The 25338-nt window shown below is 39.9% G+C and overlaps 12 protein-coding genes across 12 annotated transcripts; 6 read left to right on the top strand and 6 right to left on the bottom strand.

Annotated features, from left to right (window-relative positions):
• Positions 1-187: 187 nt before the first annotated feature.
• Positions 188-1741, bottom strand: SAPINGB_P002286 (uncharacterized protein; the record flags this gene model as incomplete). The annotated part of the gene is made up of 1 exon (XM_031997005.1): positions 188-1741. One exon carries the CDS (start codon positions 1739-1741, stop codon positions 188-190), a length of 1554 nt encoding a protein of 517 aa, XP_031852896.1.
• Positions 1742-3710: 1969 nt separating this feature from the next.
• Positions 3711-4340, bottom strand: SAPINGB_P002287 (uncharacterized protein; the record flags this gene model as incomplete). Its single annotated transcript, XM_031997006.1, has 1 exon — positions 3711-4340. One exon carries the CDS (start codon positions 4338-4340, stop codon positions 3711-3713), a length of 630 nt encoding a protein of 209 aa, XP_031852897.1.
• Positions 4341-4778: 438 nt separating this feature from the next.
• On the top strand, positions 4779-5492 carry SAPINGB_P002288 (uncharacterized protein; the record flags this gene model as incomplete). Its single annotated transcript, XM_031997007.1, has 2 exons — positions 4779-4850; positions 4950-5492. 2 exons carry the CDS (start codon positions 4779-4781, stop codon positions 5490-5492), a joined length of 615 nt encoding a protein of 204 aa, XP_031852898.1.
• A 104-nt stretch (positions 5493-5596) lies between these two features.
• SAPINGB_P002289 (uncharacterized protein) lies at positions 5597-6398 on the bottom strand (the record flags this gene model as incomplete). Its single annotated transcript, XM_031997008.1, has 3 exons — positions 5597-5870; positions 6060-6139; positions 6279-6398. The coding sequence occupies 3 exons, from the start codon at positions 6396-6398 to the stop codon at positions 5597-5599; spliced, it is 474 nt and encodes a 157-aa protein (XP_031852899.1).
• A 452-nt stretch (positions 6399-6850) lies between these two features.
• SAPINGB_P002290 (uncharacterized protein) lies at positions 6851-8947 on the top strand (the record flags this gene model as incomplete). The annotated part of the gene is made up of 1 exon (XM_031997009.1): positions 6851-8947. The coding sequence occupies one exon, from the start codon at positions 6851-6853 to the stop codon at positions 8945-8947; it is 2097 nt and encodes a 698-aa protein (XP_031852900.1).
• Positions 8948-9714: 767 nt separating this feature from the next.
• Positions 9715-10825, bottom strand: SAPINGB_P002291 (uncharacterized protein; the record flags this gene model as incomplete). Its single annotated transcript, XM_031997010.1, has 2 exons — positions 9715-10609; positions 10677-10825. The coding sequence occupies 2 exons, from the start codon at positions 10823-10825 to the stop codon at positions 9715-9717; spliced, it is 1044 nt and encodes a 347-aa protein (XP_031852901.1).
• A 227-nt stretch (positions 10826-11052) lies between these two features.
• On the top strand, positions 11053-11886 carry SAPINGB_P002292 (uncharacterized protein; the record flags this gene model as incomplete). The annotated part of the gene is made up of 1 exon (XM_031997011.1): positions 11053-11886. One exon carries the CDS (start codon positions 11053-11055, stop codon positions 11884-11886), a length of 834 nt encoding a protein of 277 aa, XP_031852902.1.
• Positions 11887-12866: 980 nt separating this feature from the next.
• Positions 12867-16149, top strand: SAPINGB_P002293 (uncharacterized protein; the record flags this gene model as incomplete). The annotated part of the gene is made up of 3 exons (XM_031997012.1): positions 12867-13052; positions 13110-14746; positions 14829-16149. 3 exons carry the CDS (start codon positions 12867-12869, stop codon positions 16147-16149), a joined length of 3144 nt encoding a protein of 1047 aa, XP_031852903.1.
• A 451-nt stretch (positions 16150-16600) lies between these two features.
• On the bottom strand, positions 16601-18685 carry SAPINGB_P002294 (uncharacterized protein; the record flags this gene model as incomplete). The annotated part of the gene is made up of 1 exon (XM_031997013.1): positions 16601-18685. The coding sequence occupies one exon, from the start codon at positions 18683-18685 to the stop codon at positions 16601-16603; it is 2085 nt and encodes a 694-aa protein (XP_031852904.1).
• Positions 18686-19087: 402 nt separating this feature from the next.
• On the top strand, positions 19088-22033 carry SAPINGB_P002295 (uncharacterized protein; the record flags this gene model as incomplete). The annotated part of the gene is made up of 1 exon (XM_031997014.1): positions 19088-22033. One exon carries the CDS (start codon positions 19088-19090, stop codon positions 22031-22033), a length of 2946 nt encoding a protein of 981 aa, XP_031852905.1.
• An 87-nt stretch (positions 22034-22120) lies between these two features.
• On the bottom strand, positions 22121-23053 carry SAPINGB_P002296 (mitochondrial 54S ribosomal protein uL5m; the record flags this gene model as incomplete). The annotated part of the gene is made up of 1 exon (XM_031997015.1): positions 22121-23053. The coding sequence occupies one exon, from the start codon at positions 23051-23053 to the stop codon at positions 22121-22123; it is 933 nt and encodes a 310-aa protein (XP_031852906.1).
• Positions 23054-23303: 250 nt separating this feature from the next.
• On the top strand, positions 23304-25311 carry SAPINGB_P002297 (uncharacterized protein; the record flags this gene model as incomplete). Its single annotated transcript, XM_031997016.1, has 2 exons — positions 23304-23460; positions 23507-25311. The coding sequence occupies 2 exons, from the start codon at positions 23304-23306 to the stop codon at positions 25309-25311; spliced, it is 1962 nt and encodes a 653-aa protein (XP_031852907.1).
• Between the last annotated feature and the right edge of the window lie 27 nt (positions 25312-25338).

Here is a 25338-nt window from a genome sequence, read left to right on the forward strand (position 1 = left end):
AAAAAACCACTCAATATCTTAAGTAAAGAAAAGAAAAAAAGAAAGATCGAAATGCCCCTCCTTTTGATTACGTAATTTGAATATATTCAACTTTTAAATTCATAAACATTAATATTTTTTATATATATTTTACTTTAATTTTTTATTTTTATTTTTTTTACTTTTCATCAAAAAAAAACTAAAAAGTTTAGTTCTTCTTGACGTAAAGGTCGACGTACTCGTCAATGTCGAGCTCACCAACATCCTTGCCAGACTTGGCAAGAATGGCCTGGACCTGCTCCTCGGGGAATCTGCCGCGAAGGTGGCGCTCAAACTTGGAGAGGAGAACGGGGGTACCCTCCTCACGACGCTTGCGGTGGCCAATGGGGTAGTTAACCTCGACCTCATCAAGCTCAGTACCGTCCTTAAGGGTAATCTTGATGGCATTGCCAATGTATCTCTTATCAGGAGCGTGGTACTCCTCAGTGAAGCGAGGATCCTCGACAAGAGTCATCTTGGCACGGAGCTCGTCAATGCGGGGGTCAGCGGCAACGGCATCACTGTAGTCGTCAGCAGTAAGACGGCCGTAGATGAGAGGAATAGCAACCATGTACTGGAGAGTGTGGTCACGGTCAGCATAGTTGTAAAGAGGACCAGTCTTGTCAATGATGCGCATAGCAGCCTCCTGGGTGCGGACCTTGATGGAAGCAATGTCATCAGAAGTAAGACCCTTGGACTTGAGGGTCTGGTGGAGGGTCATGGCAGCCTCAGCAGCAGTCTGGGCGTGGAACTCAGCAGGGAAAGAGATCTTGAAGAGAACATTCTCCATGACGTAAGAGCCGTAGGGGCGCTGGAACTTGAAGGGCTGGCCCTTGAAGAGAACATCGTAGAAACCCCAGGTCTTGGCGGTCAAGATGGAGGGCATGCCCTGCTCACCGCGCTTGACGTGAAGAGCAAGGTTAACAGCTCTGGAAACAGCATCACCAGCGGCCCAAGACTTGCGGGACATGGTGTTAGGAGCGTGACGGTAAGTTCTAAGGGATTGACCATCGACAAAGGCCTGGGAAAGGGCATCAATGGTCTGTTGACGGTCGAGACCAAGCATCTTGGAAACGACAGCGGTAGTGGCGACCTTAACAAGGACAACGTGGTCAAGACCGACCTTGTTGAAAGAGTTCTCGAGGGCAATGCAACCTTGAATCTCGTGGGCCTTGATCATACCCTCAAGGACATCCTTGACCTTGAAGACCTTGCCCTCACCGCCAGCCTTGGCGGTACGGGTGAGCCAGTCAGCAACGGCGAGGATACCACCGAGGTTATCGGAGGGGTGGCCCCACTCGGCAGCAAGCCAGCAGTCATTGTAATCGAGCCATCTGATGATGGTACCGATGGAGAAGGCACCACGAACAGGGTCGAGTTGGTAGTCAGTACCGGGGACCTTGGTACCGCTGGGGACAACGGTACCAGGGACGACGGGGCCAATGAGGTTAGCACACTGTTGGTACTTGAGGCCCTCAAGACCGCATCCGAGGGTATCAAGAAGACAGAGACGGGCAGTTTCGTAAGCGACGGGGGAGTCGATCTTGTAGTTGTGGATGTAGTCGGCAATGTCCTGGAGAACCTGATCGGGTTCAGGGCGGACATTGTTTGTGTTGATGGTAGAGTAAGCCATGATTCTAGTTTGGAGGAAGCTTCTTTGGGAGGTAGCGACAGGAGAGCGTCTAGCAAAAGTGCGGGCAGCAGCTGATCTGAGAGAGAGCATGGTTAATAACAATTTTTTTTTTTATTTTCCAAGGATTGGGAGGGGTTTATATAGATTATTTTTTTTTTTTTTAAAAAAAATATAAAGGCAAGTAACCAAGATTAGATTTTTTTTTAAAAAATATATATATATATATATAAAAATAATATAATTTAGTCCTAAAAGAAAAGGAAAGAGATTTAAAAAAAAAATAAAAATAAAAAAATAAAAAGATTAAGAAGATTAAAAAGAAGAAATTTTAAAAAATTAAAAAATATTTAAAAACTTTTGGAATAGAAGCCTCTATTTATATATACGTACTTTTAATCTAAAAAAAAATTCTAAATAGAATATAATATGTGAAAAATATATTTCAAATATATTTTTATAAAAAAATAAATATTTATAAAATAAAATAAAATTGAAATTTAAAGTCCTAATTGGCACGGTGAAACGGATGCTCACAGGCTGGAATTTTTTTTCTTCATAAAGACTGGCTGAATTTAATCTGTGTGTGTAAGTAAGTAAATAAATAAATATAAATATGTCTATATACACCTAAAGTTTAATATATATATTATAGTAATTACTATAATATATATATTATGTGTGTGTATCTACAGCTAAATTTTTCACTTCAATAACTTGTTGTATTATAATTATTATAGTATTAATGGTAGTTTTTTTTTTTTTTTTTTCTACACATCCCGTGGTCACAATGCCTCCCCACCCATCCCCGGACTCTTTATGGGGGGGTCTCCGTGTAGGCTTTGTTTTTTTTTTTATTTTTATTTTAATATAATTATTATAATAATAATGATATTATTCAATCAATTGACCTTAAATTTACTTAAGATATATATATCAAATCAATATAAAACTATAAAATCTTCAAATTTCAAATTTCAAAAGTCTCAATTCCTTTTTTATTCTAAATCTATATAAACCATTCTTACTTTATCCTCCTCGGCATTGAAATGGAATTCTTTTTCTTTTAACATACTAATAAACTAATAAACTAATAAACTAATAAACTAATAAACTAATATATACTAATCTTTCCTTCCTTCCTTCCTTCCCCCCCCCCGCAAATTCGCCTCCTCCCTCACAAGCCTTTTTTTTTTTTTTTTTTAGTCCGTTAACTTTGCCTGACTTTGCCTGAATTTACCTGAATTTACCTACCTAAGCTTGCCACTCTTCGGAGCCCAAAGGCCTCTGCGCCGCTCTATTACCTAGGCCTTTTTTTCTTTTCCACCTTTTCCTAATACTAATATGTAATTACTAACTACTTATGTCACCCCACATTTTCCATGGGCACTCAAATACTTAGCCGTACGTCTCCGATACTCGGCCCTATCTTTTTCCCTTCACTTCCCCGGCCTCCCCACCCTTCCATCGCCGCATTCCCGTGCGTCCCGGGACCGGCTCTCCTCGGACTTGCCATTTCTGGCTTCGATATGCCTGTCATCAATCCTCGGATATAATTGGCCAATTCCTCATCTTGGCTAGCCCTTCTAAAGCCGACCGCCGCTCCAGTCTCCGCTTTTTTTTTTTATTTATTTATATTTATTTTTATTTATTTATTTAATTTTATTTTATTTTATTTCATTTCAATTCTTAATAATTATAATAAAATCTATTTTTTTACCCCGTATTTTGAAAATATACGATACAATATAATAATAATAAATCATTAACTCAATCCATCAATCAATCAATCTTATCTTCATAACTTTTTACCCCCATCATCGCCAATTGATCCCTAAAATACCTTTTTTTTTTTTTATATATAAAAAGAGTTGATTAAATTAGCATTAACCGACTGATTCAAAATGTCACAGTCACATATCATTAAAAACCAAAACTAACTGAAAAATTACAATCTCTTTCTTGCTCACTAAACTACCCTGATCTACCCACCTTGATCTACCATGGTCTACCCTGTTTCTTTTTTTTTTTTTTTTTTTTTTTCTTTTCCTTTCTCTCTTACCTAAATCAACTCATCAATCTCATCAATCGCCTTCTGTAACATCTTCTTCACATCCTTATCCAACAATACTTGCTCTCGTGCAACAATATACTCCTGTTTAGCCTCAGCATACTTCTCAATTGTTCGCAAACACCGTGCCCGACGGTAATGGTTCCTCCAATCTTGCGCATTAAACATCACTAGAATCTCTGCATCAGCAGCTGCATCTGCCCAAAAATTGCGACTCAAATTCACATCACATCTCACACCCAAAATATTCACAACCTGTTGCATCTTTGTCATGGCAGAATCCCATGGAGGTTGTCCTAGTGAAAGTGCAAGAGCTCCATTCAATGATCCAACAATCGCTTCCTTATCCTTAACCCCAACTTTTAAGTCTTTGGCCGCTTGAACACAAATCTTCTCAATCTGTATATGCGCATCCTTATTAGACTTGCCACCCTGCGTAGGTACATCCTGGCTCTTTTGTGAAAACATGGCTTGTGCAAGATGATTTAAAAAGTAAACTTCTCTCGTAAATCCTGCCTTGTCATCAATTGGCCACCCAGAAATTTTCTCAGTGTCAACTGAAACTGTCTTAGTCTTGCTATCGTAGATAATAGGTGAGTTGTAAATCTCGTCGTCGGACATGGTTGCTGGTTTTGATTAATTATATAAGTGTGTGTGCTGGCCTTTAAGGTTGATTTTTTTTGATTTTTTTTTTTTTTTTTTTCGATTTTTCGTTTTTTCGTTTTTTGGAGGTGAGTATATGTAAGGAAAGATTATTGGTAGTAAAGCGAAATTTCCATTAATCTTTTTTTTTTAAGGCTGAAAAAAAAATAAAAAATTTATAATTATCAATTAATCCACAAATGATTACCTCATCATGACATACTACACGTGCGGGGATATGAAATTTTTTTATGAGTGTTAATCATGTAGTCCATGTTATTATTCTGTTTATTTTTGTTTTTTTTTTTTTTTTTAACTCGGTTGACATTTTAAACACTGACCTATTTTTTTTTTTGACCCTTCATCTCTAATCACCTCTACAATCGCCACCACTTTATCATCTATTTTCATTAGACCATGCCTGAAATCCCATCCGCTGAACCTGCTCTGCCTAGTGAGATTCTTCATCTCCTCAGAAGTTCCAAATTTGTAAGTCTTTTTTTTTTTTTTTTTATATTTTATATTCACCTTAATATCCTTTATTAACATTTCTCTCTCTCTCTCTTTCTTCCCCCCCCACACACACAGCTCCATCTTGCCACCTCTTATAATGATATCCCTAACGTTTCTCTCATGAACTATACCTTTATCGAAGATGATGAAGACCCAAACATCCCAGAACCATGTATCATTGTATCTACTGCTCAGTCTACTCAAACCTATAAAAACATTGCCCAAAACCCTAACGTTGCCATTCTGATCCACGACTGGACAACTGCTAAAAACTTCACTTCCCCTCAAGGTGCCCATCTTTCCGCTCTTTCACAACTTGTTCTTCAACTTAACCAAGCTGAACTTTCAAACCACTCAGCTACCCTCAATGGAACTGCTTCTATAGTTTCATCATCATCATCTTCTTCTTCTTCTTCCACCTCTCAACAAGCTAATGGTTTTGCAAACCTTGTCGATATTTTAAAGGAAAAACATCTCAAAAATAACCCAGAGGCTGAATGCTTCATTAAGCCAGATAATATCGCAATCATTAAGATTGTAGTCTCCAAGGCTAAAATATCAGACTCTACAAATAATATCCAGGAGTTTAGTGATCTCCAACCTAGAACTAGCAATTAGATATATATAGTCTCTCTCTCTCTCTCTCTCTCTCTCTCTCTCTCTCTTTCTCCCTTTTTCCTTTCTGTCCTTTAAAAAAAATATAAAATAAAATAATAAAATTTTTATTCATACAAGTCATTATCATCATCATCATCTTCCATATCTTCATCTTGTTTTTCTTCTTCTAAAGGCTCTATCAGTCGCTGTAATTCATCCATAACTCCAGCCATAAACTGTCGTAGCTCATTCAACTCAAGAGTCCCCATGTTATCCATCCGCATGTGCGATTCGTTCAACTCTTTAATACCTGCTCGTGCCTTGGCTTGCCGTACTTCTCTCAAGTCTCGTATCAGTCCTCGTATTATATTTGCTGGTGCTATTAAATCATCTCGAGCCCTGTTCATAAGTTAGACAATTGTACTAAAAAAAAAAAAAAAAAATTTTTTTTTTTTTTTTTTTTCACTTACACATCTAAAAACATTTGGCTAATCTCTAGCCATGCTGGTGGTAGCCGATCGTTAAATTCTAATGGATTTCTCAGCTCTTGATCGTAAATGGCTCTTAGCGATGACTCTTCCAACCAACTCGGCAACACCAAGTTGCACCTTGATTGTTTCTTTAAGATACATGCAAACCACAGTGGCACTTTTGCTCTTTGTAATAATCTTAACGGTGGAGTTTTTAGCTAAAATATTTTTTGTTATTATTATTAGGATATATTAAATATATATATATATATACAATTTCCATTTCCATTTCCATTTCGATACATAAAAATAGAAAAAAAAAAAAAAAAAGACTTACCCCTATTAGTTGGATCGGACCCAATGCTTGTCTTGGAACAATCGTAATCTGAGTATCTTCTGCAAGAAAAAACAGTTCTGAGGGAAGAAATGTTGCTGCCAGTTTTGGAGGAAGTGCCATGGCTCTACTGTTGATCTATTGATTGATTGATTGATTGATTGATTGATTGATTGATTGATTTATCTGTATTGGTGGTGGGTTTGTTTTGTTTGTTTTGTTTGTTGGAAAATAAAAAAATAAAAAAATAAACTGTTTTATTTATATAAAATATACACAAAATACAACATACCACTAAATACAACAACAACAATAATAATAATAATAATAATACAAATAACAAAAAAACCAACTTTCTTTCTTTCCTCCCTTACAAAAAAAAAATAAAATAAAAAAGCCATCCAACGATTGCTCAAACTCAAATTTTTTTTTTATTTTTTTATTTTCTTCATAAACCAAGTAACAAAAAAAAAAAAACATTCTTCAATCTATTTCAAGTTCTTCTTTTCAATTTCTATCTTAACTATTCTTCTACTTTAAACTCCCTTTCAAACAAAAAATAAAATAAAAATAAAATGTCCATTTATACCGCTCGAAGCCTAGTTGCTACTGGCTTTCGGGTGGCTCCAACCCTCCCCCCCGCACTTGTAGCCGCCACACATCGCTCTTTGCACTACTCGGCCCCGGCACACGCACGAACCGACAACAACAACAATACCGCAGATTCTGATGATGATGCTGCTGCTGCTCCGGAACATACCTTCATCAAAAACTCGCACCCGTCTCAAAAGTCCCATGGCCTCCACTCTACTGCAGACGCAAAAGACCTCATTCTCTCCGTCCTCCGCTCTACTGCAACAAAACGTGAGGCCCGCCAGTACATCTCCCGTTATACCCCCCTTATTGGCCGTGACTCTGACGATATCTTAATGCGTAGACAATTTGTCCAGGATCTTCTCAAAGACCAATCATCTTCTCATTCCCCCCTAGAGTATCCAGCAACCCCCTACAAAACCCAACTCTCAAAGCTAAACCAACAAAACTCGCCTGACTCCTTTTCCTCTGTCGATTTCAAACACGTCTTACGCGTCGCCATAATAAAAATCCGTGATATCAAGTCTATTGATCCAGAAACTTTCTTTAAAATCGGCCACACAATTGTCCGCCTAACAAAACTCGGTGTCTCGCCAATTGTCGTCGTCGAAGCTGGTAAAGAACGAAACGATTTCCTTCACCTCGATAATCAACCTTTCCGCCATTATGAACGTGCAATCATGTGGAAAGCTGCTGCTGTTGCAGGTGCAATTGAGTCTGCTTCTTCCAACGGATCTATCCGTGCTCGTCCCATTGAGGGACTCTTTGAATTCAAGGACCCTAACTCTACAATAGAAGACGGTGATATCCCCACAAACTCTCTTTCTATCCACAATTATCCAAACACTGCACCGTCAAACTCATCCTTCCCTGTCACTTCAAATCCATTGAAAACTTATACCCCAGTGGACAATTCAAATGCAAACAGACTAAAGTTCTCTATCCCAAACCTTATTCTCCTGCCTCTGTCACATGGAATTATCCCAGTCGTTGTTCCTCTCGCATACGACCCTGTCACAAGCGAGGAAAAACTCATTGTTGCCGATGATGCCGTCGTATACCTTGTTTCCGAGTTTGCTCGCCATTATAACCATATTGTGTCTGTCGATAAAATCATCTTCATTGAGCCTCTCGGTGGTATCCCCTCCATCGAACGTGATGGCTCTCACGTCTTTGTCAACTTGACTCAAGAACTCGCAGATATCACCGCAGAACTCCACCTAGGCTTTGTCGATCCAACCACTCGTGAAATAAACCTCGCCAATCTGCGTACCATGGATCGTGCACTTGCTTTGCTCCCCAATACTGCTTCTGGCCTTATCACCACCCCTACCGTCGCCTCTCTTTCTTCCAGCCGCAACCCCATCATCTACAACATTTTAACCGACAGACCCATTCTTTCACCGTCACTACCCGTTGTTCGCAAACGTACACCCACAGTAGAAACAACAATTCTCCGCAAGGGCATGCCTGTGATTCTCATGAAGTCTATGACTGGTATTGATCTTGTCAAGGAAAATAAAATCGGATCTATCGACCTTAGTCGTCTATGGGACCTTATCGAAGACTCTTTCGGCCGTAAGCTCGATAAGGAAGCTTACCTCAAACGTATCAATGGCAAGGTCGCTGGTATTATCATTGCCGGAGACTATGAAGGTGCTGCAATCATCACCTGGGAAGAACCCCCTACTACCAAACCTCAAGCTGATGAAAACGAGCCTGTCATCATTTCCGAGCTCGAACGCATTTTCCGTGCTGCTGACGAGGTTGAAAAACCACACCGCGTCGCGTACCTCGACAAATTTGCTGTACGCTCGTCATCTCAAGGTGCGTCTGGTGTTGCCGACGTTGTCTTCAAATCCATGGTCATTACGCTTTTCCCCGACGAGCTGCTGTGGCGTTCACGCAAAGTTAACCCGGTCAACAAGTGGTACTTTGAGCGATCCAAGGGAAGTCTTAGACTCCCCAATGACTCACCCTGGTGTGTTTTCTGGACCGGAGTCGGGACTAGAGAAGCTGAGAGCTTGAGTGATTATATTGATATTTGCAATACAATTCCTTCGTCTTGGAAGATGTAAGATGTCAACTAAAACCAAACACAAATAGAGTATTGTAAAACGATTTAATGAATAGAAAATCCTTTTTTTTTTCATATTAAATAAGTACACCACAAACAAAATTTAAATATATGCATACAATGAGAACTGATAGTAACAATGTCCCTCAACATATGCTCGAACAATATTTAAGAAAAAAAAAAGAGACTTCATGTCAATTTCAAAAAAAAAGAAAACTTATACAAGCCCGCAATCGGGATCGAACCGATAACCTTAGGATCTGCAATCCGACGCGCTACCATTGTGCCATACGGGCCTTACATGGAAAAATATATAGAAATTAGGAAAGTTTCTCTTACAAATAATTTGGTAAAAAAAATACGTAAAACAGGGAGGTTGAATGATTTTAACAACAATATATTATAAGTTTAGTTTTCTTTTTATATTATATTTAAAAATTGAGTCTTGGTAGCTATATTTAAGTCTATTTTTCATCATAGGTTGACAGTATGTGTCGAATCAATCTTAGTTTGCAGTGTTACTTTAGATTAAAATCACTTTTCATCAACAATTTAGTTATCGAGATACTTTGATATGCAAAAGTCTTGATAACTATTAAAAAAAATTGAATTACTTAGTTGTAATTAAACGAAAAATATTCTCTAGATATTCCTACTTTTCCCCCATGAATCAGAGCTTATGGATCACGTAGTCGCTTTATTGGAAAGTACCCTTTATTTCATAAATCTTAAAAAAAAATTTTTTTCTTCAATTTTATATACATTATTCTATATCAACCCATTAAGACGACGAGTCTTGATTTCTCTAAGAGCTCTGGAACCTGAGTAGACTGCAATTGGTGCAACAACCGCCAGCGAGGCCAGGGTTTGGAAAATAGAATCCCCAAGGTAATATTTGTAAAAGAGAAGCTCGGAAGCCAAAATGGAAGCCATAAAAGTGGTATGTGCCAACGGGGCAGCTTTGAGAGCTTGAGGAAGCTGGCCCAAATTAACGCCAGCAAAAAGAGTCCAAGAGTTGATGAGCACCATGATACAACCCAAAATCGCAACAATAGAAGCAAGAGCAATGCTGCGGGAAATGGTATGAGGAGGAGCACGGAAAATGTGATGAATCTCAGGAAGAGCCTCGTTACGAACGGGAAGAGCAACCTCAGATGGCTTAGGAGCTGGAGCCTTGCCCTTTTTGGCGGGCTCTGGCTGCGATGGGATAACAATCAAACGCTCTGTGAGAACAATTCTAGTAGGATCCACTGGGGTATAAATTTTCTTAATGGTAGTTTTGGGTGACTCCTTGTTTTCCTCATCCTCAGAAGTTCCCTTAACAACAACCTCCTCAACGGACTCGGAATCGAATCCACCCACAACAATCTCGGCTTTCAATGGGCCAGCCACAGCCTTGTTTAATAGGACCTCGGGGAGCTTTTTGTGAATTGAAAGTGACAACTTCGCGTCCTTTCCACTAGCACGAGTGGAAATAGGATAAGAAAAGTCCACACCAAGCTTGGGTGAAGAAATGAGAAGAACTGTCTGATGGGCGCGGGTGGCCTTTTCAGCCTTGGAAGTGGCATTCGAAATCAGAGTGTCGAAAGAAACATCAAATGTGCTTCCAGGAGGAATCACGACAGATTCAGCAATTGGAGTAGATGCTTTTGAAGACTTGAATCTAATTGAATGGTTAGAAAGAAGGGGTTTAAATGAAAAAAAAAAAAAAAATACGACAGGATACTTACTGTTTTGAAAAGTCGGTGGTAGGCCCGTTAGACACTGAAACCTTACCGTTTCCAACCACCCAAGACAGTTCAGAGGCGGAAACAGAAGACAAAAAAACAGTTAAGACAGCAAAAAGAGATGCTGAAGATAATTTGCTTGACAATTGCATTTGGGATGTGTGGTGATGAAGACAGCGTATCCTTTAATGGAAGTATACGTAAAGTGAGAAATTTGGGTAGCGTGTGGAGGTTTATAAAAATAAAGGTAGGGTAACATTTAGTTAATGTTTTTATTTTTATTTTATTTTATTTTATTTTTTAGAAAAAAAAATACACACCGTTAACTTTATTTCATTGACTTGACATAACTATAGAAAAAAAAAAAGAACAATATACAATGGCAGCAGAACAGAGAAAACGTCTAGAAAAGTTAATGGGTGCAGATGCCCTTGATCCCCAATCTTCTTCACGGAAACATCATGTCAACTTACATAACCCCCGTATATGTCGAAGCTTTTTAGTGGGGACATGTCCACATGACTTATTTGTGGGCACAAAACAAGATCTTGGGCCTTGTCCCAAACAGCATTTGGAGAATTATAAAATGGAATACCGAGCTCAGATTTTGAAAAAGAAGAAGTTTCCTGAGTTTGATTTAGATTATGAAAGAGATTTAGAACGGTACATTACGGAGTGTAATAGAAGGATCGATACTGCAAACAAACGTTTGGAACGAACGCCAGAGGATATCGCCAAGATGCAGGAAACAACCCAAGACTTGGAAGAGTTAGACAAGAACTTGGCCCTTGCACTAGAAGAAGTTGAGCTTCTTGGTGAAGCAGGTGAGATTGCCAAAGCTGCAGAGGTTCATGAGGTTATGGTAGAGCCACTGCGGCAGAAGCGGGCTCAAAAGGAAAGAGAGCTTAGAATGCTATCCGATCAATCTGGGTTTTCTGGGCACCAAAAGCTCCAGGTTTGCACTTTGTGTGGTGCCTATTTGTCACGGTTGGATAATGACCGGCGCTTGGCAGATCATTTCACGGGTAAGATGCATTTGGGGTACCGGTTAATGCGCCAAGCGTACAAGGAAATTAAGGCCAAAAATGATCTTCGGAGGCGAACAACTGGTGGCGGAAGCAGCAACAGTGGTGCTACTAGCAGTAGTGGTACCAGCAGTATTAGTCGTGGAGGTGGTGGATCGTATAGACCTGGCGACCAGATTGTTGCATGATTTATAGAAAATGAATTGTGATTAATTAATCTAAAAAAGATAAAAAAAAAAGAAAAAAACAAGAGATAAAAAGATGGAGAGATTCATCAGACTTGATTTTTATTTTTTTCCATTAAAACTTAGAACATATGCTCAGACTGACATGTAAATCAATCTTAATACTTGAGAATAAAAGTTCAAAGCTCAAGTAGCCGCACGTGGCGGCGGACATTAGGTGGAGATAGCGGAGGAAAAGGCACCGGGTTTCCGGAAACCACGGTGGCTTGAACTTGCCTTTGTTTAAAAAAATTTTTTTTTTTTAGATTTATCAAGATTGGAAGTTTTCATAAAAATTCTCCTGAAAAATTTTTTTTCAAAATTCTTGAAGAATGAAAATCTGAGTTTAACGGAGAGAATTAAAAGATATAAAAGATATTGAATTAGAGCGGTGAGGGACGTCCCCCAGTAGATGTCAGGCGCAAGCATGGAACTTCTCAAGTTGTATCAACCACTTATAGCTTCTGGAAGCCAAATAAATAAATAAATAATTAATTAATTAATTAAATTATATCACGTGATATAAACATACTGGTATCCGCTTTTTCGGATAAAAATAATAGGCGATAGTCATGTGATTTAAATACCGTTAAGACATGCTGCAGAGACTTAATCAACACAAATTGAAGTCCTTCCCACCAGCCACCCAAAAAAAAAACTAAAAAAACTAAAAAAAATAAAAATAAAAAAAAAACTTCTCCTCCCTTCTAAACTTGTAAATAAATATTACGACATTTCTTCAATACCATTATAAGTTGATATTGTTGGTTTTGGTCTCCTCAATAACCTCTTTCTCACTTTGCCTGTTGTTCCGGGCTGCCCCCCTATTTTTAATTCGTCTTTATTTTTATTTTTATTTTATTTTTTTCGATATTTTTGAGACAAACAAATAAACTGGATACTTTAGAAAGGCCCTTTTTAAGGCTTGCCCATATAAAAGACTCATGTCCTCTCAACAGTTACCAATAATTGACCCTCCTTTGGAGCAGCAAGACATCGACTTTAACGGCCTCATAACATCTGAGGGCCAACTGTCCGACAATGAAGCAGCCATGGATGGGGACCCAAACCGGCCAAAGGCTAAGCGTGGCCGACCACGCCTTCAGAGATCTCTTCAGTCACAGACAGAGGTAAGTTTTTTTTTTTTTTTTTTTTTTTTTTTGATTAACATCTAACTTTTATAACAGAGACGTCGAGCTCAAGTTCGTCATGCACAAAGAACATACCGTTTACGAAAGGAATCAGCTATACAAGATCTTCAGGACCGTGTTGCGCTTTTAGAAACTATTTTGTCAGGCGTGGAGTCGCTATTTCTTAATGTGTACGAAGTAGGCATGGAAATCGCGTTGCGTAGCGAAAACACAAACAACACCAACACTTTGCGAGCGGACTTTAATCATGACCTCATGCAACTTCTTGCTTTTAGTGGCATTCGATTTGGAAACCTTTTGGCTCTTGCTGGACTAGGCCAGAACCATGAGGAGCGTCTTCTCAGCAGCCGCAAAAAGGCCTCAGATCTCGCTTCTAAGCTAGATGGTGACGACACAGCTGGTCTTGAGTCGAACAACATTAATCCTTCTGGCGCTACAGCACCTCACCAGTCATCAACTGAAGGCCTGGAAGCCTTGAGATCTAAAACTGGCTTTTTCAATAGCACCGATGTTACCACCGACGATATTCTTAATGCAATCAACTCCAACTTTTGCTCCGATGAATTCAAATTTAAAAATGTTACTGGCGCTCTTAATGTCCAACCAAAACTTCCACAAAAGACTATCGACAATTCAGTATCTTCATCTTCTTCGTCAACATCTCCACAGGAACTTTCGACATCTCCAAATCCTTTACCAACTCAGTCCAATAAATCTCCTCACCAACAAGTTAAAATCTCACCCTTAGTCGACCCTTCTTCAGGATTTTTATCTGATTTCCCTCCAGATATGATTTCTCAATATGTCAGCCGACGATCAACCGTCAAACCGGAAAAGCAACAGCAACAACAGCAACAACAGATACAGCTACAACATCCTCAGCAGCAGCAACTGCCGCCTCTTCTATCCACATCTGAAGCTAAAATACATAGCAACACAAACCTACAAACACCCATCAATGTTCAACAAAATACTATTGCTGCTGTAGCAGCGACAGATGCTATAAACAACAATCCCCAAGTATTTCAATCTCGATCAAATAGCCCTACTTTAACTATGGATCAGCTGCGGCAACTCGACATTTTTTCATCGAAATCTCTCTCCGACAAAAATCCACAAGTAGACCTTTCTCAAAATTCATTAAGTCGCGAAGAAATTCTCAAATTTTGGAATACTGTGGCAAATCGAAATGGTCGCTCTTTGTCTTCGATACTCACTTCTATGGATGTTTCCTACACAATGCCTACTAGACAACCTGACTTTGATGATAAAAAGAATGTTGATAACACAGGCGCTGAAAATAATAGCAATAGCAATAGCAATAGCAATAGCAATAATCTCAATATGAGTACTAGCACTAGCATCAATAATACTAACAATAACAATAACAACAGCAACAGCAACAGCAACACTAGCAACAATATACCAGCCGAGGCTCTTAACCCTAATTCATTACCATCGGGATCCCCCATGACTGACTTTAATGAAGTTTTCAAAACTATCAACAAATCTCGAGAACGCCAAAACTCGCTTAATGATTTTAACGTTTTCCGCAATATTTCTCTCCAATCGGTAGCGCCACAGGGACCTCCACAAAGTGACGTTGAAATGCTTGATTCTACTTCTAATAGAAATTCGCAGCAACAAGATCAAGAAACGGAACTGGCTCCTAAGTCGCATCCAAGCCCCTCTTTCGACCAAATTTTAGAAGAGCTTCTCTTACAATTTTTCCAATGTTCTTAATCAACCCAATAGCAGCAATGGAGTAAGTGGAAGTGTGCTAGCAGCAGTATCTGCAGTCAATGCGTTAAGTACTCCTAGTACTGAAGGATCTCCAAACTTTCAGCACAGGTCTCGTACACCATCATTAATGGATATTTTCCACCAATATCAACAGAAACACCAAAGTCAAAGCGACAGCCAAAGCTCAACAGGGTTGACTCAGAATAACTTATCAGAGTTGAATTCCCCAGGAGTTCAGCCCCAAATTTCAATCAATCCACCCTTTGAGCAAAACTTTGGCAATAATGTCATTAATAGCATGTTCACCAAACGAAAGATTTCTTCTCCAATCCCTCATTCAATTTCTCCCATGACATTTTACGATTTTCTACCTCAAGAAGCTGGAACTGCTTCAGATATTACTACTAATAATCTACCACCAAGCAAACCATCGAAAGATACTAAACCACCCAAAGAATTTGATTCTGTGCCCATGTCTTCTTCGCCCCCAAAAGCGCTTCCCGGGAACGATTTTTCACTCCCCGTCTATATGACACCGTCAAAAACCGTTCCCGGGATGCAGACTTTCATTTCTCGCGAGGAGCTTCAAGCGGCGGCTCGTGACTACCTTAACAGTGCTCCTTTACCATCTGCTCAACCAGAGCCAGCCATTTATTCAGAATTAAGTGAGCGGATTTTTCGATGCGCTCTACATTGGGTGCTACGCTATTATGCTGATGGGAACTTTACAGTTCTTGAGCGTATTTATTCCAATTCCTTTTCCAAGACTGAACATTTCCAAATTACAAGAGTTCTTTCTGCCCTTCAAGTTGGTGTCAGTGTCAACAATTCCAAATGGGTTGGGAAAATAGAAGACGATGCATTGTTCCCTGGTTACCTAGGCCCTGCAAAAATTCAGGAACGCTTCATGCTTGCCAAGATGCAGCTAGCACAGCGCGGCCTTGACATTGATGAAGATGCATTTGTTCAGGCAATTTCCAAAACCACTTATTGTCTGGGATCCATACCTCGAGTTTCTTCAACTCTACTTGAATCAGCACTCTCGGAGGCGGCCAATGTAGCCCAGTTCAAAAAAGCCATGATGAATGCGGCTGCGGCAATTGATAACAACACCCCACCAATAGGATCAATCCCTACATCGGAAAATCCCCAGACCAGTGTACGCGTGCCAGCACCCAGTATGGTTGGAAGTTTATCTACATCGCCGAACTCAACTTCTACTTCTTTTTCATCGCCTTCAAGTGCTTCAGGCCAAGATATACATCTCAACAGAGGTTCTTGTACTCCAACTAGCGGTTCTTCTGAAGGCGGAGACGGCCCAAAATCTATGTGAAAGTTTTGTTTTTTTTTCTAGTTCTTTCGTTATCTTTCTTTTTTTTTTTTTTTTTTTTTGCAAAACGTCCAAAATTTTAATGAGTAATGACAAGATATAATCCTTTATTGTATATTTTTTTTAATTGTACGAACAAACCTTTCTTTTCTTCCACACCATTTGAGTTTCAATTCTAAATTAGCAAGTAATCAACAACTTTCAATTTCATGTGATTATTTTCCACGTGCTTTTTACCTTTGGCTTAGAATCAAAAGAAGTTTAAAGGATTTATTTCAAGTATTTGCATTAATGCTACAGGAGCAAGTTATTATAAAGACTATCGAAGATAATTTCCAGGATTATGCACGTTTTATAAAAGTCATTATCAAAGAATGAAAAAATAAATATCTACGGCCAATTAAAAATATTTCATGGAATTTATCTTAAATCTAATAATTTACACATAAAACTGTTATCGTCGATAGTTTTGATTATAACCTTGACCACCACTATAGCCCTGACTATAATTCTGGTTCGAGTGTTGTTGTTGTTGTTGTTGCTGCTGCTGTGGATATTGGCCATGGCCATGGCTGTGACCACCATGCGTTGCCGACATTGCCGAAGAAGAATGTTGTTGATGATGACGCTTTTCAGCTTCAACACGTTGGTGTAAAAGCTGCATTGCCTTTTGGTTAGTTTCTAATGTCCCTACAATTGTCACTTTCCGGTCCCCAGACCCTGCAACTCCTTCATCTGCACCGGAATCTTCATCGCCAGGGTACTCATTGATCTTAATTGTGGAACCAGAGGCTTGTCGAATTTCATTAATCTTAACACCTTGTTTTCCAATGATTGCACCAACTAGTTCATTAGGAACATACATGAATTGTGTTACCTGACCAGATGCATTAACAATGGGGGCATCACCTTCAGGGACAGAACTAGTATAGTCGGTCATTGCAGAGTCGACATCTTCGCCTGAAAATGTAGCGGAGACTTCGTTCCCATCCGTTGTTGTAGCAACATCAGATACTAAAGTAATAGGGTCTCGTGGATGATAATAAGGATTAACTGGTTCCCACGGAGCGTTAAGATACTGCTGCTGAAATGTATCAGGATGACCATAAATACCGGCAACAGGAATCGGTGCGTAAGTTGTATGTGGAGGAATCGCTGCACGTCCATTCGCATATTCGTCTTCACTATCACCCAAAACGTCATCATCATCAGCATCATCAATGCGAGTAGTTTTATTTTCAGTCTTTTTCTTTTTGTGAGTCTTTTTAGCATGTCGACGGTGCTTCTTTTTTCTTTCACCTGTCACCTCTTCACCTTCACGGCTTCTTGGCTTACTCTCAATCAAAGTTTGCGTGAGCAATATCCGCACAGACTGCTCCAGTGATTTTGTATTGTGAGCAGATATGCGTAAGGGATAGTCCAAAGACATTGGAAGTGTAACAAGTGCAGGCAATCGCGGAATTTGAAAGTGGGTATCTGTCAGCAGTCCAATTTCCTCCAGCATGTTAAATTGCTTGCTAAATCCATCTTTTGTAAGAGTAGAGTGCATCTTTTGAAGAATAGATGAGATGTGATGATTCGAATTTTGACGCAGTGATCGTGTAGTAAGCTTCTTTTGGTTGATGATATATTCAGGGATAAGAAGTGTGATTTGCAATCCGGTTTCAGCAACGAGGTCTTCAAGCAATATAAGCCTATCTGAGTCATTAATTAACCCTTCAAGCAATGCATTGAAATGTTCAACCACTAGTTCAGAAGCTATTTTTGCTCCACTTTTAACCTTTTCTCCATCAGAAACTGAAACTGGTGCCATGGCTTCCAAAAGGGAGTTATACTCAGAAAGAATAGCCACAGCTCTGGCAAGAGCTCGGCATGTTCCAGAAATAGCAACAATCCGTTCAGGTGTACCTTGAGCTTGAGAACTGACTGAAACTCCTGATAAACGATATGGCTTGGGTTCCACACCATCAACTTCTGGCTCGTCCAAAACGAGAAGCTTAATAACAGGATCAAGAGGGTCGTCTAAGACAGCCCCAAAACTTGCGGTAACAAGAACTCGGAGTGTTAGTTCAATGTTGTGGTCGTCATGAATGTCAGCATCGTCAATTTTAGATTTAAATTTTGAGTGGTGACTTGGAGGTGGAGGTGCCGGTGCAGGTGCCGTTGATGGAGGAGGAGCAGGTCCTAAAGATGGCGGGGGAGGAGGAGGAGCCGGGGTTTCCGTAACTGTGGATGATTCCTCATGAGCAGGAACAGGATCTAAAATTTCAATAATTTCTTCAACTTCTTCAACTTCTTCCACATGTTTTATGGAGCTTTTTCGTGATCCACGTTTCCTTGGAGTAATCGTCTGAGTTTCTGATTTCTTTTTCGAGACCGATGACGTTCGGCGTTTTTTGACTGGAGAACGGATGACTGTTGTTTCAATCTCTTCAACCACTAGTTCGTTGGAGTTCACCTCAGTAGCATTATCAATAGGTTCATTTTCCGCAATTTTCTTAGCTTTGGATGCTACAGCTCTTTTTCTTTTTGGCGGCATTGCGTAGGTATATTATCGTTCACCTCCACTGTGTAGGCGTTTTTTGTAATTTTTTATTTATTTGTTTTCACTTAACTATTTTGGAGATTCACGGAGTGGAGTATTTTTTTTAGAAAAAAAAAAAGTAAAATAATCACATGATTTAAACGTGATTTATGACAGTGCCAGCCTGTCCTATCATTAATTACAACTATAAATTGTCATACAATACTAGCCAGCGCAGTCTTTTTGTTTTTCCACCTCCCTTTCCTTCATTTTTCATCAAAACCTCCCTTTTGGCATCACGAATTCACGGATTTTGTTTATTTCCATCTTTACATTAATAAAAAGGTAATTTTTCAATGCTTCTAGTTTTTTATTTGAATTTTTTTTAAATTTTTTGTACTAAAATAAGTCTTTTAGATGGCGGACCTTGCCCCTTACGCTCTTATTTATGACCCCTCGCCAACCGACCGGCCTTCTGTCCAGGACTTTAAGAACCACCTGGAAAAAGGTTCGGATGATGTCAAGATTGATGCCATGAAGCGTCTTCTTGTCATCATGATTAATGGCGACCCTATGCCTCAATTGCTTATGCACATTATTCGTTTTGTCATGCCTTCTAAGAACAAGCAGCTTAAAAAGCTTCTTCACTTCTATTGGGAGGTTTGCCCAAAACTCAACCCTGACGGTACTCTCAAGCAGGAGATGATTCTTGTCTGCAATGCTATTCGCAATGACCTTCAGCATCCTAACGAGTATATCCGTGGTGCAACTCTTAGATTTCTTTGCAAACTTCACGAGCCTGAACTTTTGGATCCTTTGATTCCCTCCATTCTCTCATGTCTGGAACACCGTCATGCCTATGTTCGCAAGAATGCTATTTTCGCCGTTTACAGCATTGCTATTGAGCCTGCTACCAGTCATCACATTCCCGAACCAGCAGAAACCATCCAGACTTTCCTTGATGCAGAGACTGATGCTACCTGCATTCGCAATGCTTTCATTGCCCTTTCCAATCTTGACCGTGAACGCGCCATTGAATTTGTTCGTTCTAAGGCTTCCAATGCTGCAGCTCTCGATGAGCTTCTTCAGCTTGCTTTCATTGAGTTCATCCGCAGAGATGCTGCTCACAACCCGGATTACGTCCCCCTTTACCTTAAGATTATTTTTGATATTCTTGATTCTTCTTCCAATACTGCAATTTATGAAGCCGCAAATGCTCTTACTAGACTTTCTTCTGATCGCAATGCCATCAAGGGTGCTGCCACCAAACTCATTGAGCTTGCTGTTAAAGAGCCCGACAATAACGTTAAGCTTATTGTTTTTGAACAAGTCAACAAGCTCCACCAAAATAACCCAGGTATCCTCAACGACCTTGCCGTCGACATTCTTGCTGCCTTGTCTTCTCCTGACTTTGAGATTCGCCAAAAGGCTCTCAAGATATCTCTTTCTATGGTTACCAGCCGGAATGTGGATGATGTTATTAAGCTCTTGAAGAAGGAACTCAACAAGACCTTGACTCAGGATTATGAAAAGAATTCTCTTTACAGACAACTTCTCATTCAATCCATTCATACATGTGCTGTGCGTTTTGCCGAAGTTGCCAAGAGTGTTGTTGAAATGCTTCTGGATCTTTTGAATGACGAAGATTCTGCTTCAAGTTCATCTGCGATTGATGTCATCAACTTTGTCAAGGAAGTTGTTGAAATCTTCCCTAATATGCGCGCTGAACTTATTTCCAAACTTATCGTTGCTTTGGAGAATGTTCGTACAGCAAGCGCTTACCGAAGTGCTATTTGGATTGTTGGTGAATACTCGCATGATGAAAGCGAAATTAAGAGTGCTTGGGCCCTTATTCGTAAGAGTCTTGGTGAAGTCCCCATTCTTTCTTCCGAACAAAGACTTCTTGAAGAGGCCGAGCAGTCTTCGGAGTCCACTCAAACTAATGGTGTCTCTGAGGAGCCTCACAAGAGTAGCAAACCGAAGGTGCTTTCTGACGGTACCTATGCTACAGAAACTGTCTTTTCTACAAGCCAAAAGGCACAAGATCAGGTCAAGTCCAATAGACCTCCTCTTAGATCTTTCATTCTTGATGGGTCTTGGTTCCTTGCTTCTGTTTTGGCCTCGACCATTACCAAGCTCACTCTTAGAGCTTTAGATGTTAGTGAAAATGAAGGTTTTAAGAATGCTCTTCGTGCTGAAGCCATGCTTATTTTGATTTCAATCATTCGCGTGGGTGAATCTTCTTTGGTCGCCATCAAGATTGATGAGGATACTACTGACCGTATTTACTCGTGCATTCGGGTTCTTGGTGAGGGCTACGACAACGAGACTATTGACAAGGCCTTCTTGTATGACAGCAGAAAAGCTTTCCAACATATTGTTCAAGAGAAGGAAAAGCAGCGCGCTGAGTCTACTGCCTCTGAACGCGAAAAACATGCTTCGCAGGCTGATGAAACTATTCCTTTCAGACAATTTGCTGCTCTTAATACCGCCTCTGAATCTACTAACAGTGATAGCTTGGATAACGATCTTGTTCTCGCTTCTGGTTCTAACTCAGATGCTTCTGCTGAAAAGGTCACTTCCAAGTTGGCTCGTATTGTTCAGCTTACTGGTTACTCGGATCCTGTTTACGTTGAGGCATACATCAATGTCCACCAATTTGATATTGTTCTGGATATTCTTATCTTTAACCAAACTCTTGAGACACTCCAGAATCTTTCTGTTGAGTTTGCTAGCATTGGTGACATTCGCGTTTCTAGTAAACCATCTTCACAGAATATTGGCCCTCAAAGCTTCCATACCTTGCAGGCTAGTTTCAAGGTTTCATCTGCTGATGCTGGTGTTATTTTTGGCAATGTTATTTATGGTGGTTCCACCGCTGGTGATAACAATATTGTCATTCTTAATGATATTCATGTTGACATTATGGATTACATCAAGCCTGGAAACTACACAGAAACTGAATTTAGATTGCTGTGGAGCGAATTTGAGTGGGAGAACAATGTCAGCATTAGTGTCCCAGGCAATTCTCTTCGTGGTTTCCTCAAGTATCTGTTGACAAATGCCAACTTTGCATGCCTCACTCCTAGCGCTTTGAGCCGCAGCGACAGCTCTGATGAAAATGCCAATGAGGACGATGATGACTGTCAATTCTTGAGTGCCAACTTACATGCTCGCAGCAAGTTTGGCGAGGATGCTCTTGCCAATCTCAGTATTGAAATTAACGAGGCCACAAACCGCATCACAGGCCATGTCCGTATCAGATCTAAGGGTCAAGGTTTGGCTCTGTCACTGGGTGACCGGGTTGCTGACTTGCAGCGACAGCGCATCATTGAATATGCACAAAAGTCGGAGCTGCGATGAATGTTTAGTTTTTGTTTAAGGAAATAATGAGAAATAATTAAGTGAAAAAAAAATTCAATATATACAAATTATGTACAAGATGCTTTTCTACCATCTAGTAGGGAACTTCTCCTTGCCACTGAAGAGGAAACCGTAAGAACTCAGTAAGGTACGGGCTTCAGGGTCAACTTGTGCTGAGGTATGGATAGTAACATCCATACCAAAGGTACGAGGCCAAAGATCCTGGTTACCTTCAATTTCAGGGAACGATCTAACATCAGCAGAAGTTAGGCCAAATGTGATGTTACCATATCTGTCACCTGCAGCATTGGAAATACCTTGGAAGGTCTTTGATCTTGGCAAAACAATTTCGGTCAAAGTAGACAAAAATTGGTTCATGGGTCTACCCTTAATGGTAACTTTAGAGCCGATGAGTATACCTGTTCGCAGCTTCCAGGTGGGAACGTTAGTTTTAGAGTAGACGTGCTCGGCCTTGACACCTGTGATTTGCTGTAGTTGGAGGAGAGCAGGAATAACAGCGTCTGAGTTTTCGCGACCCTCCTTGACAAAGCAGTTCAAAGAAATGGCGGTAATTCGAGGAATAGTGGAAACGTCACGCTTCTTAATGTTAGGAGTTTCGACAACAGTACCACGAGGAGGCTTTACAGTTCTGTTGATGTGGTAAGGAGAAGTACCGTCCCATTCGCGAAACTTTTGACCCTTCTTGTCAACGCCACGATGGAAATATGTGATAAGAAGCATATCGCTGTCAATAGTGTTGGTTTGATAATCTTCAATACGATCAGGGCAGACGGCAGTAGGTCGAAATGCACGCGACTCGATGTCGTTCTTGGGAATGAGAAGCTCCCGGTATCTGTCAGAAACTTGGGCATTGCGGAACTTGACTGTGTGATGAACAGGCTTCTTGATAGACACAGAAGCCTTATAAGAGGCCGCACTAGTGTGGAATGACGACCGGATAGCTTTGGGGCCAAGGCTTGTAGCCATGGTGGTGGCCATAGTGGGTATTCTCAAGGACATTATGGATATTGTGCTGGCAGTAGCGAAGCTTTTGAGATTTTGAAAAAAAATTTTTGGTGGAAGATTTTTTTTTTTGTTTTCTTAAGCTGAAAATTTCGGCCAATCGTGATAGGTGATGAGATGTTCGCAGTTCTCTGCTAAACGCACAAAAATTGGTTTTCACCGCCAATTTTTTTTTTTTTTTTTTGAATTTAATGTACATTTGTTTACTTTAACACAGACAAACAAAAAATCAAATAACAGTTTTAATATGGTTTTTTCTTCTAATAAAAGGAAGACAGACCAACTATCTGGAGAACAGACTTCATTTAGTTTTTCGCCAAATAGTCAATCATATACTAACAGTTTTGGTGGAAGCGATAATGATTCCTTTTGGAGCGGGTGCGAGTCTTTGAATAGTGAAAAAGGTAAGTTTTTGTCTGCAAAGTAGAATATCATTGTCTAATTTAATAGCTTCTGAAGAAAAAAATGAATCAACCGAGCGATTTCAAAAAAATGGTTATTTTCTTGGTAAAAAGACTGAAAATGATATTGAGTCACGACGGTATGCCTTGAACTCTCCACAGGACTCAAGAGCGTCGACACCTGGGAAACTTAAGACACGCACAACATTACTTTCAAATTCATCAACTCCCCAAAACCAAACCCCGACAAGAGCATCTTCAATACAATCTGGGCTTAATGACATTCAAGATTTACTCGGTTCTATTTCAAAAGAGTCTATTGAAGACTATGCTGATACTCTAGCAAGTGATTCTAATTTTATTGTACGCGATCAACAAATAAAGAAACAACAAGAAGCACAAGAGCTCGAAAATATGGATAAAAAACTTAAGGAATTAAGTATTCAAAGAGACGTTCGTGTGCAAGGTTACCTTATCGAAATCGAAAAACAACAATTGGAGCAAGATGTGAAACGTATTGAAGATGAACGATTAAAACGGGAGCATGTTTTGAATAAGGAGCGACAACAACGTGATACCTTAAAAAAGATTTTTACCGAACAACAGGAAGAGCTTGATTTTATGGAGAAAGAGATTTACAGAATCCGTTTAGAAATTTCGCAATATGAAAAACTGAAGAATGAAAACTTTAAACGCAAGACAGAGCTAGCGGAAAAAAAGCTGGAAGAGGAAAGACGATTGGAAGAACTGAAAAAGGAAACCGAGTTAGTAGCTGAGCAACAAAAACAGGAATCCATAAAACGAGAAGAAGAGCAAAAAATTCAACAAGCCAAAGTGGTCGCTCAAGCAAAGAAGCTAGCAGAAGAAAAAGCAAAGAAGTTGGCAGAAGAAAGAGCAAAGAAGGAAGCTGAAGAAAAGGCTAAGAAGGAAGCTGAAGAAATAGCCAAGAAGGAACAACTTGAGAAAAAAAATAAGGTGACCACTAATAGTGATATTGCAAAAGAATATCTGAAATACAAAAACATGATTGAAAAAATCAAGATTGAAATTAATGAGCCTGTTAATAAAAACTCGACATACAAGTTACAATGCCAGCAACTGAAACGACATATTCGCCCCAAACTGGGCCAACTAAATGATTCCAGAGGAAAACTAATTACTATTTATCGAGAAATTTTGGATGCTATTCAGGGTTGCCGGAATGTACCTTTGGTGTTTTCATGGGTTCTTAATTATTACAGTAAAGCTTTGATTGATCAAGCAGAAGCCGAGGTTTCTGCGTCCATTAACCGTGCTTTGCCTTTAGCGATTTTAACAGCCAGTTTACTGGGCCATCTTCCCGAACTCTATGATTACCTTGTTGCTCGATTTGTGAAAAAATGCCCAATGATTATCGGATTTTCCTGCGGTATTGATACAGTGGAAGGAATTACGCGGATGGGTTATCGTCGATCAAGCGATGGAACATTTGAAACACAAGAAAAGGTTGCAGATCGTGTATCTGGAATTGTAGCACTGTGGTCTGCGTTAACAATCGCTCAGCCATTGGACCAAGGGTGCGTGAGTCCAATTTCGGCCGCAGATGGATGGAAGATGCTTGCACGACTAGCCAACACTCCCAAAGATCTTCTTATCAACCTTCATTTCACTGTAGCTTCTACATGGTGGGATGTTGGATCTGAGCAATTGAGAAACCAATATGGGAAACAGGGCATCAAGCTTTTGCAGCTACTTAGTAGGCCATGGCCAGCATCGGTATCGGATAAAAAATACCCAGCAGCATTGAAGCTGATGATACAGGGCGAGGAATGGCAAAAAACAGGTCAGCTCAAGAGTCTCAAGCCATTGAAATAAAAATAATGGGAAAACAAGAATTTTATA

This window comes from Magnusiomyces paraingens, assembly GCF_902498895.1.
Source record: "Magnusiomyces paraingens strain CBS 517.90 genome assembly, contig: contig2, whole genome shotgun sequence".
Classification (NCBI taxonomy): Eukaryota; Fungi; Ascomycota; class Dipodascomycetes; order Dipodascales; family Dipodascaceae; genus Magnusiomyces; species Magnusiomyces paraingens.